Below are 16,048 nucleotides of genomic sequence, written 5' to 3' on the forward strand. Positions count from 1 at the left end.
TAACCATAACCCTAACCCTGGGCTAACCCTAACCCTAGTCTAACCCTAACCCTGGTCTAACCCTAATCCTGACAAAAAATATATATTTTTTATTTTATAATTTTTATTTATGTAAGGGGGGTACAAGAGGGGGTTTGCATTTTTTTTTTAAATTTTGATCACTGTGATATGGTTTATCACAGTGATCAAAATGAACCAATAGGGAAAATTCCCTGTTGTTGCCGGGCAGATTTCGGCGGGCGCACTATGCATGCGCCCACCATTTTTTTTTTTTACCGGAAGATGCCGGGGAGCAGGGGGACCATCAGGGGGAGATTGGAGGTACCGGGGGGCTTCATTTCTCCCTCCTCTGACATGTATATCATATATAGCGGCGATCATGTGACAGGGGACCGGAAAAACCGGCCCTGATCATATTCTCCAGGGTCTCAGTTACCCCCAGTAGCTGACACCCCAGAGAATTTCCGACTCTGAGGGGAGCTACAGCCTTATTCCTCAGTGTCGCATTTTCACGGCGCTGAGGAATAAGTACCCTTAACTGCCGCCGTAAAAATGCGTTATGGTGGTCGTTAAGGGGTTAAATGGGTTGTTTACCTAAGATTAATTTAACAACAAAAAAAACAACTTAAAATTATATGTACAACCAAAGGAGTATTACCTTACCAATCTCTCCTCCTCCTGCTCCTGCTATGATATGTTGATACAGACATGTGACTGCTGCAACCAATCACTAGTTGCAGCAGTGACCTCATTGGTTACCATTAAAGTCAGTTATCTCATATCATGGCTGGAATAGGAAGAACAGAGTCTGATGGAAGACTGGGGGCAAGGGTTATTGGGGGATCAGTAAGATAAGCAATTACTTCATTATTATGCAGCATTTTAAGCAATTTTTATTTCTTAAAATTAGGTGTCTGGACACCACCTCTGTCAATAGGTTTTTGCCACCTAATCTAAGAGTAGCATAATTTGAGACAGAGACGCTGATACCAGCGATGTTTCACTTGCTGGGCTGCTTGCAGTCATTTTTATAAAATGTTTTATAAATAATAAACCTGCAGCCACGTTGTCTAATCTTGCTCCCACCAATGATTGGCATTTTTCTGCCTATGCACAGTGCACACAGAAACCTGTCAGTCACTGCTGTAGACAGGGTTTTCTGGAGCTCAGCATTCAGAAAACTGTTAGATCTGCAGTAAGGAAGATCGAGACTTTATGAAACCTACAGAAACCAGTAAATGACACATCACCGGAATCCTGGTTTCTGCTCCTACATTATGCTGTTCTCAGATGGCGTAGCAAAAACCTGGTGACAGGTTCCCTTTAAGTAATCCTAATTAATAGATGCCACAATTCTTACTTGTTATCTGAACACTGCCGACTACCCAACATATTGATTGAGTTTGAACTTACTTTGAACAGCAGGAGCCACAATCCTGGAGAAACGGAAATTGGCACCGACCCTATAACACATCCCTGTGGTATAATAGGAACTTCCACATTCATGGGACCAGAGTGGGCTGCAAGCCTGCAACATAAAATAGGCAAAAGCTTTGACTGTCCATGCAAATCATATTGTGTATAAAATATTTAGAAAATTATGATGTTTTAATAATGCAAAGCTGAATTATAAGAGGGAATATTTCCCACAAGAGCTGCTGAATGCACCACTAAGGCAAGAGAGGCTACAACCAGCATGGCATATTGGTCACATGCAAGGGTGGTCTAGGGGTACAGCATCGATAAATCATACCATAGTAGAGAGGCTGATATGGCATACAGTAATGAATTATATAAGTCTGGCATACAGCTAAAAGCATTAGTACTGAACAGACACAAATTATAACATGACATTACCGCAAAGCTATTATCTTTGGGATTTGTGACTAGGCTCATTCCCAAGCGCATGTTGTCCTTTCTCTCCGAGACGTTGAACAGCGTCACCCTGCCTGAGAGAACTCCAGTTACCAGAGACACAGACTTCTGAGACCTCCACAGAGACCTGAGAAACCTCTGAGTTACCACAGAGACCTTAGAGACAGCCAAACTACCACATAGACCTGATTCTTAAGGTATGCTTCCGAGAAAGAACGCGTCATGTGTTTTTATTTGGTGCGTTGCTAGTGAAAGAGTTCTATTTCAAGGAATTGGGGAAGAAGGGAAATTTGTCACATTCTCCCTGTCAGCTCTGGCTGCCTTTGAAACTATCTTTATTATTTGATTCAAACATTTAAAATAAAAAAAAACAATAAGAAACTTTGTAAATAGTCATCATTAAATACAGTATTTTATGCATAAAAAAGACTACAAAGAAACTGGGTAATCTGATCTTGCAGTCATACTCCATTCTATTTGTTTTTTTAAGTTGTGCTAACAAGCATTTAAATACTTCAAATCAAAAACCTTGTGACATACAACCCTTGCCCAGGAATGTCCCTTACTAATAGGGGTTCTCTAAGAATGTAACAAAATGGCCCCCATCACATAATTCAAACAGCAATCTGTACTAGTCACATGTTAAGACGGGCTGCAAACTGAAGAAACACAACTTTTGAAACCTCGGCTTCAACTGAAAAAGGAGCTGTAACGTAAGCACACATATCTCCTTTAGAAGAGGAAAAAGTAGGTGAAATCAGAGGAAATACATTTTCTCCTCATCTGTCTGAGCACAAAGGATTCTTTTTCACCAGGCTCAGTGCTAAGTCAGCTGAGGGGAAGATTTATTTCTTCACCTGTCACAGCCGTTCTCCTACAATTCTGATATGCGTCTGATATGCGTCCTTATGATAGAGCGCTTCTGTCAGTTGAGACATAGGTCTCGGGAACTGTGTTTCTTTAGAGTGCAGCCTGTCCTGACACATGACTAGGATGGGCTGCTGTATGAATTACATACCGTGGTGCATTATTGCATTCTTATAGAGACCCTTTAATTTACCTGCATTAATCTTGCCTCTATTATAGTCTCCCACTCTATAGAGTGACTGTTGGCAAGTATGCATTTGAGCTTAGCAAGATGTAGGAGACAGATAGTATGACTACAGCATCTGATTTGGGTTTGTTTGTAGTCTGTAACTAAGGCGACTCATGGGGCTGCATATAAGATGTAGATACAAAACAGAAGGATATTTTTAATCACGACTATTTTCAAAGTTGCTTTTAATTATATTTATATGCTTTTTTATTTTATAAGGGGGACTACTTCATTAAAATTGACATTAATATATATTTTTTATATTTCTTCACATATAAGATAACTTAGATGAAACCACTAATTGCATATTGTCTTCAATCTTTAGACCTTATAAGCCTGAAGAGAAACCCATAAATGATGATATGTCACCTACCGATTCCAAGCTTGCTGCAGTCAGTAGATGTGTCATTGGTGACTGGACATTTGTAGATGTCTCCTGTTCTCTGAGCTCCATTGTAATCAAAGGGGGCACCAACCACCAACCTGCATGGATGAGCGGAATAAAAAGAAAGGACATTTACAAATAGAATTAGAAAAATATGGGGCACAAGTAAGCATTGCTTTACTTATCTTCTGACTGAGTTAGCATGTGCTATTCCTTCATAATTGGGGGTATCCTGTAGTTCTGACCTTTATACAAACGCTCTGCAACTCTGATCCATTGAAAGATACATATCTCTGCATGTTACGTATACGTATTAACGTGTTCCTCCAGTTACACAAGAGAATGTTCATAGTGCAGGACTCTGTAGTGTAATCATTTTTCTTAATCACTTTTAGTGATTTTTGCTGAAAACCTGCAGCACGGACTGTCCAAAGTACTAAACTAAGCTGCATCCTTTTCCTGCTACCAGGGTACCATATTCAGTGCAGGAGCGAGCGCCATAGGATTTTACAGCACTTGCTCCCGCACTGAAGACAGTAGCTAAGAGTGACGAGCCAGGCACTGCTCAGTTTAGTGTAGCCCACAGTACAGATGTTAGGTAGTCCATACTGTGGGTCATCAGCAGTGACGTAACTTGAAGCTCATGGGCCCCAATGCAAAAGCTCCAATGGGTCCCCATTTACTACAAGGCTTTAATAGTATTGGTCTTTACATATAGGCCAAAGAGCCTCTGCACCTATTACAGTTACACCCCTGGTTTTATCAGCAAAACCAGGTTAGCAGTGCAGCCTTGCAACTTTGCGGTCAATTCCCACCAAGGACAACATCTGCAAGGAGTTTGCATGTTCTCCCCGTGTTTGCGTGGGTTTCCTGCGGGTTCTCCGGTTTCCTCCCACACTCCAAAGACATACTGATAGGGAATCTAGATTGCAAGTCCCAATGGGGACAGTGATGATGATGTCTGTAAAGTGCTGTGGAAATTCATGGCGCTATATAAGAGAGTAAAATAAATAACTGCTAATATAGTGATTTAGAAATATTATTATACTTGCATGAAATCATCTTTTCATCATAATTATTACACAAAAAAATATATTAGAATATTTTATTTTGACCCACTTGAAAACTTGTCAGCTTTTGTTTTAGTTTAGTTGCCGGAAAATAAAAAGAATGGTTCAATGCATACCATCTCTCATCTCCCATCTTCACTTAATAGATTTAGTTTGCATGACATTTGCAAATAGCTGATAGTACAGAAATGTAAAATGGAAATTCAGAAAAATAGATATTCATTCTTCTGGATGCAAAGATACCGAAGAACAGAAGATTAACTGTATTTCAAGACACCACCAAGAGACTTGTAAAATCCAGGAGGTTTGATAAAAACCACAAGTGACACACAGATGCAGCCTGTGGGTTACACAGAAGTTTGAGGTTAGTAGCTCCACTGGGTCCCAACTTGTATCAGATTTCTAGACATGATTTACAGGGTATGACTAATCTTGACAATGGTAAATTTTTTTTAGTTGAAACATACTATTCTAAGTTTAAACGGTGCAGGACAATCAGAAAGATCACATCCTGAAAAGGCTGAAACGCTTCAAATGATATTAGGCTGAAAATTCTGATTTCGGTGGAATGCATGATGGTTATGGGGTTGTTTCCACTCTCTCCTGACATCCTTCTCATCCGATTTCAACATATTGGGTTGTTAGTTCCCGACAGCAGATAGGTCACTGCCAGGTATCTGTCAGAGCCTGTCACCTCTCTCCCTGCTGAAAACATAGCTTTGCCCAGCTGAACTGAACAAGTACGGTATGTATATGGCAGGAATAGCTGTTGGCCAAATCTAAAGTTTATGGTGAAAGTCCTATTATCTTGATATATTAGATGTGGTGTACAGTTTGTCATTCATACCAGCAACATAAATCATGTGGCTCAAATGGAGATCCTGAAGTGTTCTGTCTGTGCTTAAAGGGAATCTGTCAGTAGAATAAATCCTCCTAAGCCATCTATATGGACATGCAGGTCATAGGAAGCTAAAGAAAATAATACCTTGATATCTGTGACCCAATGTCTTATTTCAGAGAAATCCACGTTTTACTTACATGTAAATAAGCTGGAAAGATTTATGGGCCGGACACTGATCTGCATGAGAATCTGACTCCGGAGATTATTTTTAATAAAAGAAGGAGTTACTGACGCGCCCCCAGGGCTGTGGGGAACTCGGCAGCCGGGCCTCTGGTTGCTGGGGGATATCACGGTGGCTGACCTGGTCCGTGGCCCAGGGCGGTCAACCAAAAAGGGCAATTATTTATAGAGGATTTGTAAAGTGTTCGTGACACCACCTGTGGAATGCGGCTAAAGGGAGCCACCGCTGCGGAGCAGTCCTCTGAGGCAGATGTTAGGGCAGCTTATGATGGAACGGCTCCCCACAGGTGGAGCAGCAGGCCTCAGGGCAGTGTAGAAAGCGAGGGTAGTGCTGGGCGTTGTAGTGCAGGGAGGGAAAGATGGCGCATCTGAAATAATGGAGGGAGGCAGTACGGTGCAGTCATCCGAGTCTTTACTCACAGTTCTTATGAAAGTTCCACTGGTGCACTGTACGGGTGCACCAGTGGAGCCTCCCACGACGCACTGCGCTCACCAGGCAGGGGTTCAGCTCTTCCTCAGACAGATTAGGAGCACCTGACGGAACCCCGCTTTCTTGTGTTCCTAGCTAGACCGTCTTCACGCTGGGTCTTCTCCCTCCTGCCCTGCGCTTCCCCACTCTCAATCCCGTTCGGGTGCTCTGAAGTCCCTCCTATTGTACTGGAGTTCCTGAACCTGCTTGACCCTCACGGGTATTAGAATGAGGCTGTGGCAACTGGTCTATGAAAGCCAGAAGCCTCCGGTTTTTCCAGCCGAGACTTGAAGTTACACGACTGGTCCAGGGGCCGGTCCCCTTCTTGCGGCCTACGATCCCTCTGTCTTCTGACAGATTCGGGGCGTACAGGTGCTGTCCTGCACTTGCCGTACCCCCTGGGATCCCTTCTGTAAATCGGAGCCTACTCCTCTGCTCCCCTCCTGGGCCTCCAGGAATGGGCCCTTCTTGTGGAGCAGAGCTCCTAAAGAGACTCTGCTCCCAGACTGTCTTCTCCCACTGACTAACTTACTAACCTAAAATGGCTTCCTTTTATATACCTACTATCAAAGTGCTCCCCTTAACTGCTTCCTCCACCCACACCCACTACTGGTTCCCCCTACCTTTGGGTTCCCCCCACTCCAGCCAGGGATAGGGCTCAGCAGGAAACACACGGCCTGGAGTAGTGTAGTGTTGAATGTGAGTGTTGGGGTTCCGGGCAGCACTCCCTCCTTACCTGAGAGAAGGAGACACCACACCTCTGGGTGAGGTGCAGTACCTCTGTGGCGACTGAACCCTCAGGGGCGCCACATTACCAGTATGAGACAAGTAACTAACACAGAACAGTAGAACTGAACTTTGTCTCCTTACAAACAATTTTGCTGCAGCTGTCACAGCTCTGCTGTATTGTAACACTGTTTGCCTGTGATATGGAGATGTGTCAGGTATAATCACACACAGCTCTGCAGAGAGATCAGGAGAGCAGAGAGCGGCCATCACACATCATACTGGTAACCATTACACATCACACTGGTAATGGCCCTTTCATTTAAATCAAGTTCTGGAGACAGATTCTCATGCAGTGTCCGGCCCATAGTCTGGAACATCTCATTTACATATAAGAAAAACATAGGCTTCTCTGGAATAAGACATCTGGTCGCAGATATCAAGGTATCATTTTATTTAGCTTCTTATGACCTGCGTGTCCATATAGACGGCTTAGAAGGGTTGATCCTACTGACAGATTCTCTTTAAACTCTTGTGCCTTTTACCACAACATTCCTCATATATTTCATTTTATACATCATATTGGTAATCAAAAAGGTGCCAGATTATTTAAAAGAGAGGAATGAACCAATCTACAGCACCTAAATCACAAAAGTTTTTAGGGTTGCTGTATGCACGGTCCTGTTATGTTCTTTTGGGACGACATCTGCATAGTACGGTATTAAAATGCGCCACAATTTTCTTATAGGGTTTGTTTGAATTTCTCAAAAAGTCTGAAGGGCACACAATAGTAAGGTATAGCTCCATATTATATATTGGTACCACACTGATCTGTAATACGTAATACACAAGAGACGCCTAAAATGAATCAGTGACTTCAAGAACCTCACTCCCTATAGTTTTGTGCCAGGCAAAGTGAGAAGGTAATCAATGCTTACTCCTATGATAATGGCACAGGATTTTGTGCCACTAGTTTCTCAGCATGAAGAAACAGCAAAAAATGTATTCCTTTTTGCAATGTGGTATGTGTGGTTTCAATCAGTCGGGCTATGAGACCTCACTGAGATTCTCCTAGGTACAGTGTCTAAGTATTAATCAGATAAAAAGACAAGGAAAGTGACAGCTGTATTTGTTTTTTTTGAAAACTTGAGAGCCGCACACCGGTTCCCTCATATGACCTGTGTCGAATAAGTATCTGTGTTGGTCTATTCTTATATCTGTATATGCTTTATATTTCTTCTGAATATGTTTTTTTTGTATATTTCTTTGGTAATAAAAATGTAAAAATCATTGCAGAATGCAGGTGCAAAAAAAGTAGACTATACATGGAAGGAAATAGTCTATATAATTTCCTTATGTGCTGGGGTAGGACTTATGGTCACATAAACCTCTATAGTGCAAGCTGCCAGTCTCATTATATTAACTTGGCTTCTACCAATGGAAATTCCTGCACTTTCTACTTCTCTGCCATATGAGGTAACATCAAATCTGGGAATACTAATTCTAAATATTACAGGCTATCCAGGTGACACAAACACTAAATAACTCACAGTCGCACCATATTTTGCAGCTATTCCTTGTCATTAATATCTGTTTTCATTTTTTCGGTTGAAATTTTTCCCTCCTTTTCATTTGTGGTTGAAATTGCAAGTAAGGCTGTGTGCCCACGATGCGTTTTTTTAGCGTTTCCGCAGCGGCAAAAATGCTGCAGAAACGCTTAAAAAATGCATGGTAGAAGGCCTGCCATGTCCCCCAATGATAATCCGCATGTGCTGTGCACATGCTGCGGAAATTTCCGCTGCGGATTATCATTGCGGAAAAAAATGCAGCACTACCAATTATTTTGCGGAAGTGCTGCGTTTTCGCCGCTTGCATTAGAACGCGCCAATTCCGCAAGACTGCATCTGTACTTGCGTAATTGGAGCGTTCTAATGTGCGGATGGTACCCGGGTGTAGAGGAGAGGAGAGTCTCATCCACACCCAGGTACCATTAAAAAAGCTGTAAAAAAATAATAAAATAAAAAATAAATATATACTTACCTTCGGCGACCCGCGCTGCACTCCTACTTGCTTCCCAGCACTTCGCGATGGAATGAAGGACCTGCGCTGACGTCAGAGTCATGTGACGGGTCAAGCGATGCTGACGTCGGCAGGTCCTTCAGTCTACCGCTGCCGGCAGCCGGGACCGAGCGTAGCAAGAATGCGGGGGCCATCGGAGGGTAAGTATATATTTATTTTTTTATTTTTTGACATTCTCTCGGGTCACACTATATAAATCCATGCTGGTTGCATGGATTTATATAGTGTGACCAAGTTGTCAAGCACTTTCCAAGTGATGCTAAAATCGCTTGGAAAGCGCTTGTCAACCCGCATGCGGAAATGCAAGTGAAGAACGCTTCACATCCGCATGTCCCTGGCAGGAAAACGCATGTACAATCCGCATGTACAATCCGCATGTACAATCCGCATGTACAATCCGCATGCGTTTTTTCTGCCAGGGAGATGCAGAAACGCTCAGGAAAAAATCCTGAGCATTTCTGCATCGTGGGCACATAGCCTAAACCTTATTTTCGTGACCGTCCTATAAACAGAAAGGAGGACACCAGGATGAGTTACTAATCAGTTCCTTGATAATGTTGAATTTTGATGTCGGACTGGAGTGGTGCTTTAATGTTGTGGCTCCATAGTTGCTTGAAAAAGCCTAAAAATAATGCTTTAGCCTAATTGAAAAAATGCGAAAAGATCCCACAATATTTTATGACATGAATTAAACTATTTCAATGGCGAGTTTATGCTGATGACACTGAGCACAGTGGCTCAGTGGATAGCACTGCAGTCTTGCAGCACTGGGGTCTTGGGTTCAAATCCCACCAAGGACAACATCTGCAAGGAGTTTGATGACAGATACCCCCCAAATGCATGCATGGCTGGCAGATATGGTGCATGAATCCTGGTAGTCACATGCTTCCCAATGCAGAACAGCTCTAAAGCAACTTTTTAAAGGGGTTATCCCTCCTTAAATATTTTTTTATTAAGGGCCTAAGAACTATCAGACAGGTAGTGGCTACATGCAATTGTGCTCAAAAGTTTACATGGTTATTGGTTGGGTGAAGCCATTTATTGTCAAACTACTGTGTTTTCTCTTTTTAAATCTTAATGACAACGAAAAACATCCAAACGATCCTGATCAAAAGTTCACATACCCCAGTTCATAATACCGTGTATTGCCCGCTCTAACATCAATGACAGCTTGAAGTCTTTTGTGGTAGTTGTGGATGAGGTTGTTTATTTTCTCAGATGGTAAAGCTGCCCATTATTTTGGCAAAAAGCCTCCAGTTCCTGTAAATTCCTGGGCTGTCTAGCATGAACTGCGCGCTTGAGATCTCCCCAGAGTGGCTCAATGATATTGAGGTCAGGAGACTGAGATGGCCACTCCAGAACCTTCACTCCTGGTCGACTTGGCCTTGTGTTTTGGATCGTTGTCATGTTGGAACGTCCAAGTACGTCCCATGCGCAGCTTATAGGCTGATGAGTGCAAATTTGCCTCCAGTATGTGCTGATAACATGCTGCATTCATCTTTCCTTCAACTTTTACCAAGTTTCCTGTGCCTTTGTAGCCCACACATCCCCAAAATATCAGCGATCCACCTCCGTGCTTTACAGTAGGAATGGTGTTCCTTTCATCATAGGCCTTGTTGACTTCTCTCAAAATGTAAAGTTTATGGCTGTGGCCAAAAAGTTAAACTTTGGTCTCATCACTCCAAATTACCTTGTTCCAGAAGTTTTGAGGCTTGTCTCTGTGCTGCTGGCGTATTGTAGACGAGATACTTTGTGCCATTTGCGCAGTAATAGCTTTCTTCTGGTGACTCGACCATGCAGCCCATTTTTCTTCAAGTGCCTCCTTATTGTGCTTCTTGAAACAGCCACACCGCTAGTTTTCAGAGAGTCCTGAATTTCAGCTGATGTTATTTGTGGGTTTTTCTTTGCATCCCGAACAATTTTCCTGGCAGTTGTGGCCGAAATTTTTGTTGGTCTACCTGACCGTGGTTTGGTTTTTACAGAACTCCTGATTTTCCATTTATTAATCACAGTTTGAATGCTACTGACTGGCATTATCAATTCCTTGGATATCTTTTTGTATCCCTTTCCTGTGTTATACAGTTCAGCTACCTTTTCCCATAGATCCGTTAATTCTTTTTGCTTTCCCCATGACTCACAATCCAGAAACGTCAGTGGCTGGACTAAGGATGCAAGAGTCTGTCTGGATCCCAGAAACTCACTCAGCTTTTATGCACACACACTGATTACAAGCAAACAGGTCACAGATGAGGATGTTACCTTTAGTAGCCATTCAAACCCATTTGTGTCAAATTCTGAGCATGTTATCAGGCCAAAATCACCAGGGTGAACTTTTGATCAGGGTCATTTGGATGTTTTTGATTGTCATTAAGATTTAAAAATAGAAAACACAGTAGTTTGACAATAAATGGCTTCACCCAACCAATAACCATGAGTTGAGAAAAAGTTTTTTTGTTATCATTCATATTCTCTGAAACAAGGCCAAGAAAGCAAAAATTCTGCCGGGGTATGTAAACTTTTGAGCACAACTGTAGCACTGGCTTTTTCAAGTGTGGACACAATGTGTGTAAAACTTGTACTACATCTTTCACCTCTACCTTTCAGATAAGGAATTTCATAAATTGTAATAAATCCTAAGTGATTTATCTTATCTCCTGTACTTCATGCCGGCTCCAGTATGTAGGATGTATGTCTGGTCCTCTCAAGGTGAGGGTGAGACGGCATCTGTTGGACGCAGAGAATAAAATTAGCAACAAAAGCTCTGCAGCTTCCGGTCACTTTATAGAATGCCATGGAGGTGACACTAGGTTTTTTTCAATTACAGGAATAGAAAAGATTTATAAACCTTTTAGAGGAGCTAATTTATCTAGGTTGTTATTAAATAGGAAATCGTGGTGGATGTTTGTCTTAAATAGTGTTGAGCCACCCCCGTAGTGTTCGAGTTCGGTTCGGTTCGTCGAACACCCGTGTGTTCGCCGAACTGTTCGTCGAACTGTTCGTCGAACACCTTCGAACACCGTTAAAACCAATGGCAGGCAAACAAAAACACACAGAAACACATAGAAAACACCTTCAAAGGTGTCCAAAAGCTGACAAACTGCTCAGGAGACACAACTAACACATGGAAAAGTGACAAGTACATATAGTCATGCGAAAAGAAAAGAGGTGGAGGAGTAAAAGGAGGGGGAGACACAGATATAGGCATGTCATGCCCTTCTAAAATCCAAAAAGTGAGAAGCCGACACGTTCAGTCCGCTCCTGCCCGTGCCACCTCCGTGTCGCCGGGTTTGTGCCAGAGCCGCGGTGAACCCTGAAGGCCAGCCCCCCTCTCCCAATACTGGTGCCTGTCCGCTGGTGGGTCGAGCGAGCCCCCCTGTGGTGGAGGCAGCTCTAAGCTTTTTAATTTAAATTGTCTCTCTAATTTGAATGAATACACTTTAAATCCTTTTACAAGGATCTATTGAAGGGCAAGTCTCATGCCAGCAGCCGCGTAATTCCAGCTCCAGTAGCGTCCACTAAAGCTGCTGCAGTTAAAAAGCTTTTATAAGGATCGAGCTCGGCTGTCCACCGCAAGGCATCCTAGTGCCAGTCCCAGCCCCTATGACTTGGGGTGCCTCCTGATGCTCTTCACTGAGTATCCCGTGGTCCCGAAGCATTTCCTTTGAAAAAATTAAGTGTCCAAACTACAGGTGGTGTAGCTTGCTTAACAGCCGGGATAATCCGCTGACTAGCAGACACTGCTACTAGGCATAAAGTATTTCCTGGGCTAGATGCAGTTAAAAATTTGTAATTAGATACTCTCGTTGGATGCTGAGAAAGCATTCCATAGAGTCTCCTGGCACGCCATATATGATTCTCTTAAAAAGCTTGGGGTAGGGGTCTAGGGGACCCTTTTATAGCCAAAATCAAGGCCCTGTATCACAATACGTCACCTAGGCTGAAGATAAATGGAACTGTAGCACCCTGAGGGCTCGGTTGCTACAGAGGTATTGCACCTCACCCAGAGGTGTGATATCTCACTCTCAGGTAAGGATGGAGTGTGGATCAGGACCCCGACACCTGCATGCATTACACCACATTGCCGTGGGGCAGGGCGACCAATATGCCCCTGAGATGGGCACGACAGTCACTGACCCTGGCTGGAGTGGGGGGAGGGAACACAGAGGAAGGGGAACCCTGTAGTGCAGGAGCAGGGAGGAAGCAGTTCCTGGGTGCATTGATAAGGGAGTATAAAAGGTGGGCACCATATTAGTTCAGTGTTCAGTGCAGAGAAGTCTGAGCAGAAGTGACAGGGAGCAGGGGCTCTGCATGAGCTCTGCTCCGGAGGCGGGCCTAGTAACACAGGCCCAGGCCTGGAAGAGGGAGAAGGAAGGAAGAGGAGCGGAGAAGGCTCCAGGAACGAGGAACGAAGTGATCCCAGGGTTGCGGACGGGCGAGTCGCCACCGCACGCCCGAATCCACCTGCGTAGAGGGGTCAGGCCAAAGGGGGAGACCGGTCCCTGAAACTAGTGGAGGCGGGAAACGACCCTCAGCTAGAAACCGGAGGCAGTGACATTTTATGTGGCGCAGCCCCTCGCTACACCCGCTAGGAAGGCACCACATAGGGTCAGGGAAACTGGTGCCAAGTTTACCAAGAGGAGGCCCGAGGCAGCCGGACAGAAGCGTTGGTAAGAAAGGCCAAACAAAGGACACACAAAGGGGGTTCTGTGAAGCGCTCCAAAGTTATCTGGGAGTTGTCTGAGCCCCTCACCTGGTGAGCACAGTACGACGTGGGCAGCCGTTACCTGCAGAAGTGGTCTGGATAATAAGAACTGTGAGTAAAGGCCCTGGACTGCATCACTGACTCCGTGTCGTTACTGCTGCTGCCCTGCACCATCACCCCCATCCTCCGCATACACTGCCCTGAGGCTATACTCCTCCCGTGGGGAGTTATGCTACGCTCTGCTGCACCCACAACACCAGCCTCAGCGGTCTGCCCTGCAGCGGCGGTTCACTCTGACCGCAATCCACGGGTGGCGTAGTCGGACATTTAAACATCAAAAACACATAAATAGTTCCGCCACTGGTTTGACCACCCTGAGCCACGGAACCGGGTCGCCGCCACGAAGACTACAACCACCAGCATCCACCAAAAAGGGTCCGGCTCTGGGTGTCCCAAGGCCCAGGGGGTACGTCAGAACATTTTCATCACCTTTCACAATCACCAATGGGACAAGGCAGGGATGTCCTCTGTCCCCTCTCTTATACATCCTAGTGACGGAGCACCTGCTCTCATCAATTCGCCATAACCCCAATATTAGGTGGATTGAGGTGGGAGGCACCGAGTACAAGTGCTCTCTATTTGCTGATGATGTCCTAGTATATATCATTCAATCACATATATCCATCCATGCTGTTATGGCTGAAATAGATCACTTTGTTACATGGTCAAATTTTAAAATCAATGCAGCGAAGTCTGAGGCCCTCGATGTCTCCCTCCCCAAATCCATATAGGATTCCATCCAGTCCAACTTTCCCTTTGCCTGGCCCTCACAGGGTATCAAATACTTAGGAATTCCTATTCATAGAGACCTCTCCCATCTATGTTATCTTAATTTTGGGCCCTTTATTGAACAACTCCATACAGACCACGGTTGGCAAGTTAGAACTGTAAGATTCACTACGTGAACCACTGGTGTTTTGTGGAAAAGCACATGTACACTGTGTTCCAAATTATTATGCAAAAAGTGTTTAGGAGTGATAAGGGAAGAATTTGTTTGTTTGTCAGTTAAACTCATTGATGGTGATGTGTGTCAGGGCTCTTTATATCACTGTAAGCAATTGCAGACACCTGTGCTAATTAGTTTGGCAGGTGTGTCCAATGAAAGGCAAGACTACTTAAGAAGGCTGGCTCACATTATTAAGCAGCCTACATTTTCTGCCAAAATGGGAAAGAAAAAGGATGTGTCGGCTGCTGAGAAGCAACAAATTGTGGAGTGTTTAGGTCAAGGCATGACTACAATCAACATTGTGCGATGATCAGGATGAAGTGTCTTGGCAATCAAGAAGTATGTAGCTGATTCACAGTACACACGTGTGCGTGCTGATAAGGGCAAATTGAGGACTCTTTCCTACAGGCAATTACGTGAGGTTAAAAGAGCAGCGGCAAAAAAGCCTTGTCATAGCAGCAGACAAGTTTTTGAAGCTGCTGGTGCCTCCAACGTCCCCCGAACAACAAGATGCAGGGTCCTTCAGAGGTTTGCAGCTGTGCATATGCCATCCTATCGACCTCCTCTATCCACTTCACACAAGCAGAAACGGCTCCAGTGGGCCAAACATTACATGAAGACTGATTTCAAAACTGTTTTGTTCACGGATGAGTGCCGTGCAGCGCTCGATGGTCCAGATGGATGGAGTGGAGGATGGCTGGTTGATGGACACCCCACGCAAACACGGCTACAGCGCCAACAAGGAGGAGGTGGAGTAATGTTTTGGGCTGGAATCATGAGGAGAGAGATTGTCGGCCCTTTTAGGATCCCTGAAGGCGCTAAAGATGAACTCCATAATGTATGTGGATTTTCTCAAACAGCACTTCCTGCCATGGTTCAAGAAGAAGAACCGTGTATTTCACAGCAAGATCATTTTTTGCATGATAATGCACCATCTCATGCTGCACATAAAACATTTGCATCTCTGGCTGATATGGGCATAAAAGGGGACAAACTTATGGTGTGACCCCCATGCTCCCCTGACCTCTACCCCATTCAGAACCTCTGGAGCATCATCAAAAGGAGTGTCTATGATGGCGGGAGGCAGTTCACATCTAAGCAACAGCTCTGGGAGGGTATTCTGTCCTCATGCAAAACAATTGAAGCAGAAACCATCCAAAACCTGACAAATTCAATGGACGAGAGAGTTCAGAAGCTCCTTTCGAACAAGGGGTCCTATGTGAAAATGTAACATCACCTAGAATAAAGTTTTGAGTTGAAAACTGTTTGATTTCAGTTTCTAATAACCTGCTAATGCTTAGAATTTCAAAAATGACCATTTTTTTGGTCTTTATTAAAATGAAAAGGTTGATCGAAAAGTTTGGGGGATCTAAGAGTGTGGCAACCCAGTAGTCATGATTACTTCGAATTCTGACAATATGAGGGTCATGTTGCAGGTAGTGCAGCAAGAAGGCACTTATGTGTCTTGCGCATCTCGGAGCCCCAAAATTATTTTCCGGGCTAGATGCAGCTAAAAATTATTATTAATTTTAAATCTGGTGGAGCTTAGTATAGATGGC

The 16,048-nt window shown here is 44.0% G+C and overlaps 1 protein-coding gene across 2 annotated transcripts in view; it reads right to left on the minus strand.

Annotated features, from left to right (window-relative positions):
• The window catches only part of ITGA11 (integrin subunit alpha 11), a 191,793-nt gene that overhangs the window by 108,732 nt on the left and 67,013 nt on the right, over positions 1-16,048 (minus strand). The window contains exons 3-5 of one of the 2 annotated variants that reach the window (XM_073653470.1): positions 3,345-3,454; positions 1,858-1,949; positions 1,414-1,528 (exon numbers count right to left, since the gene is read on the minus strand). In XM_073653470.1, the coding sequence (XP_073509571.1) occupies positions 1,414-1,528; positions 1,858-1,949; positions 3,345-3,454 (317 nt within the window). Of the gene's footprint in view, positions 1-1,413; positions 1,529-1,857; positions 2,003-3,344; positions 3,455-16,048 lie in introns of those variants that run through there. The other variant, XM_073653471.1, reaches the window with a different exon arrangement.

Source organism: Phyllobates terribilis, unplaced genomic scaffold, assembly GCF_046119375.1.
Source record: "Phyllobates terribilis strain yellow unplaced genomic scaffold, ASM4611937v1 Scaffold_11__3_contigs__length_659146591, whole genome shotgun sequence".
NCBI classification, from domain to species: domain Eukaryota; kingdom Metazoa; phylum Chordata; class Amphibia; order Anura; family Dendrobatidae; genus Phyllobates; species Phyllobates terribilis.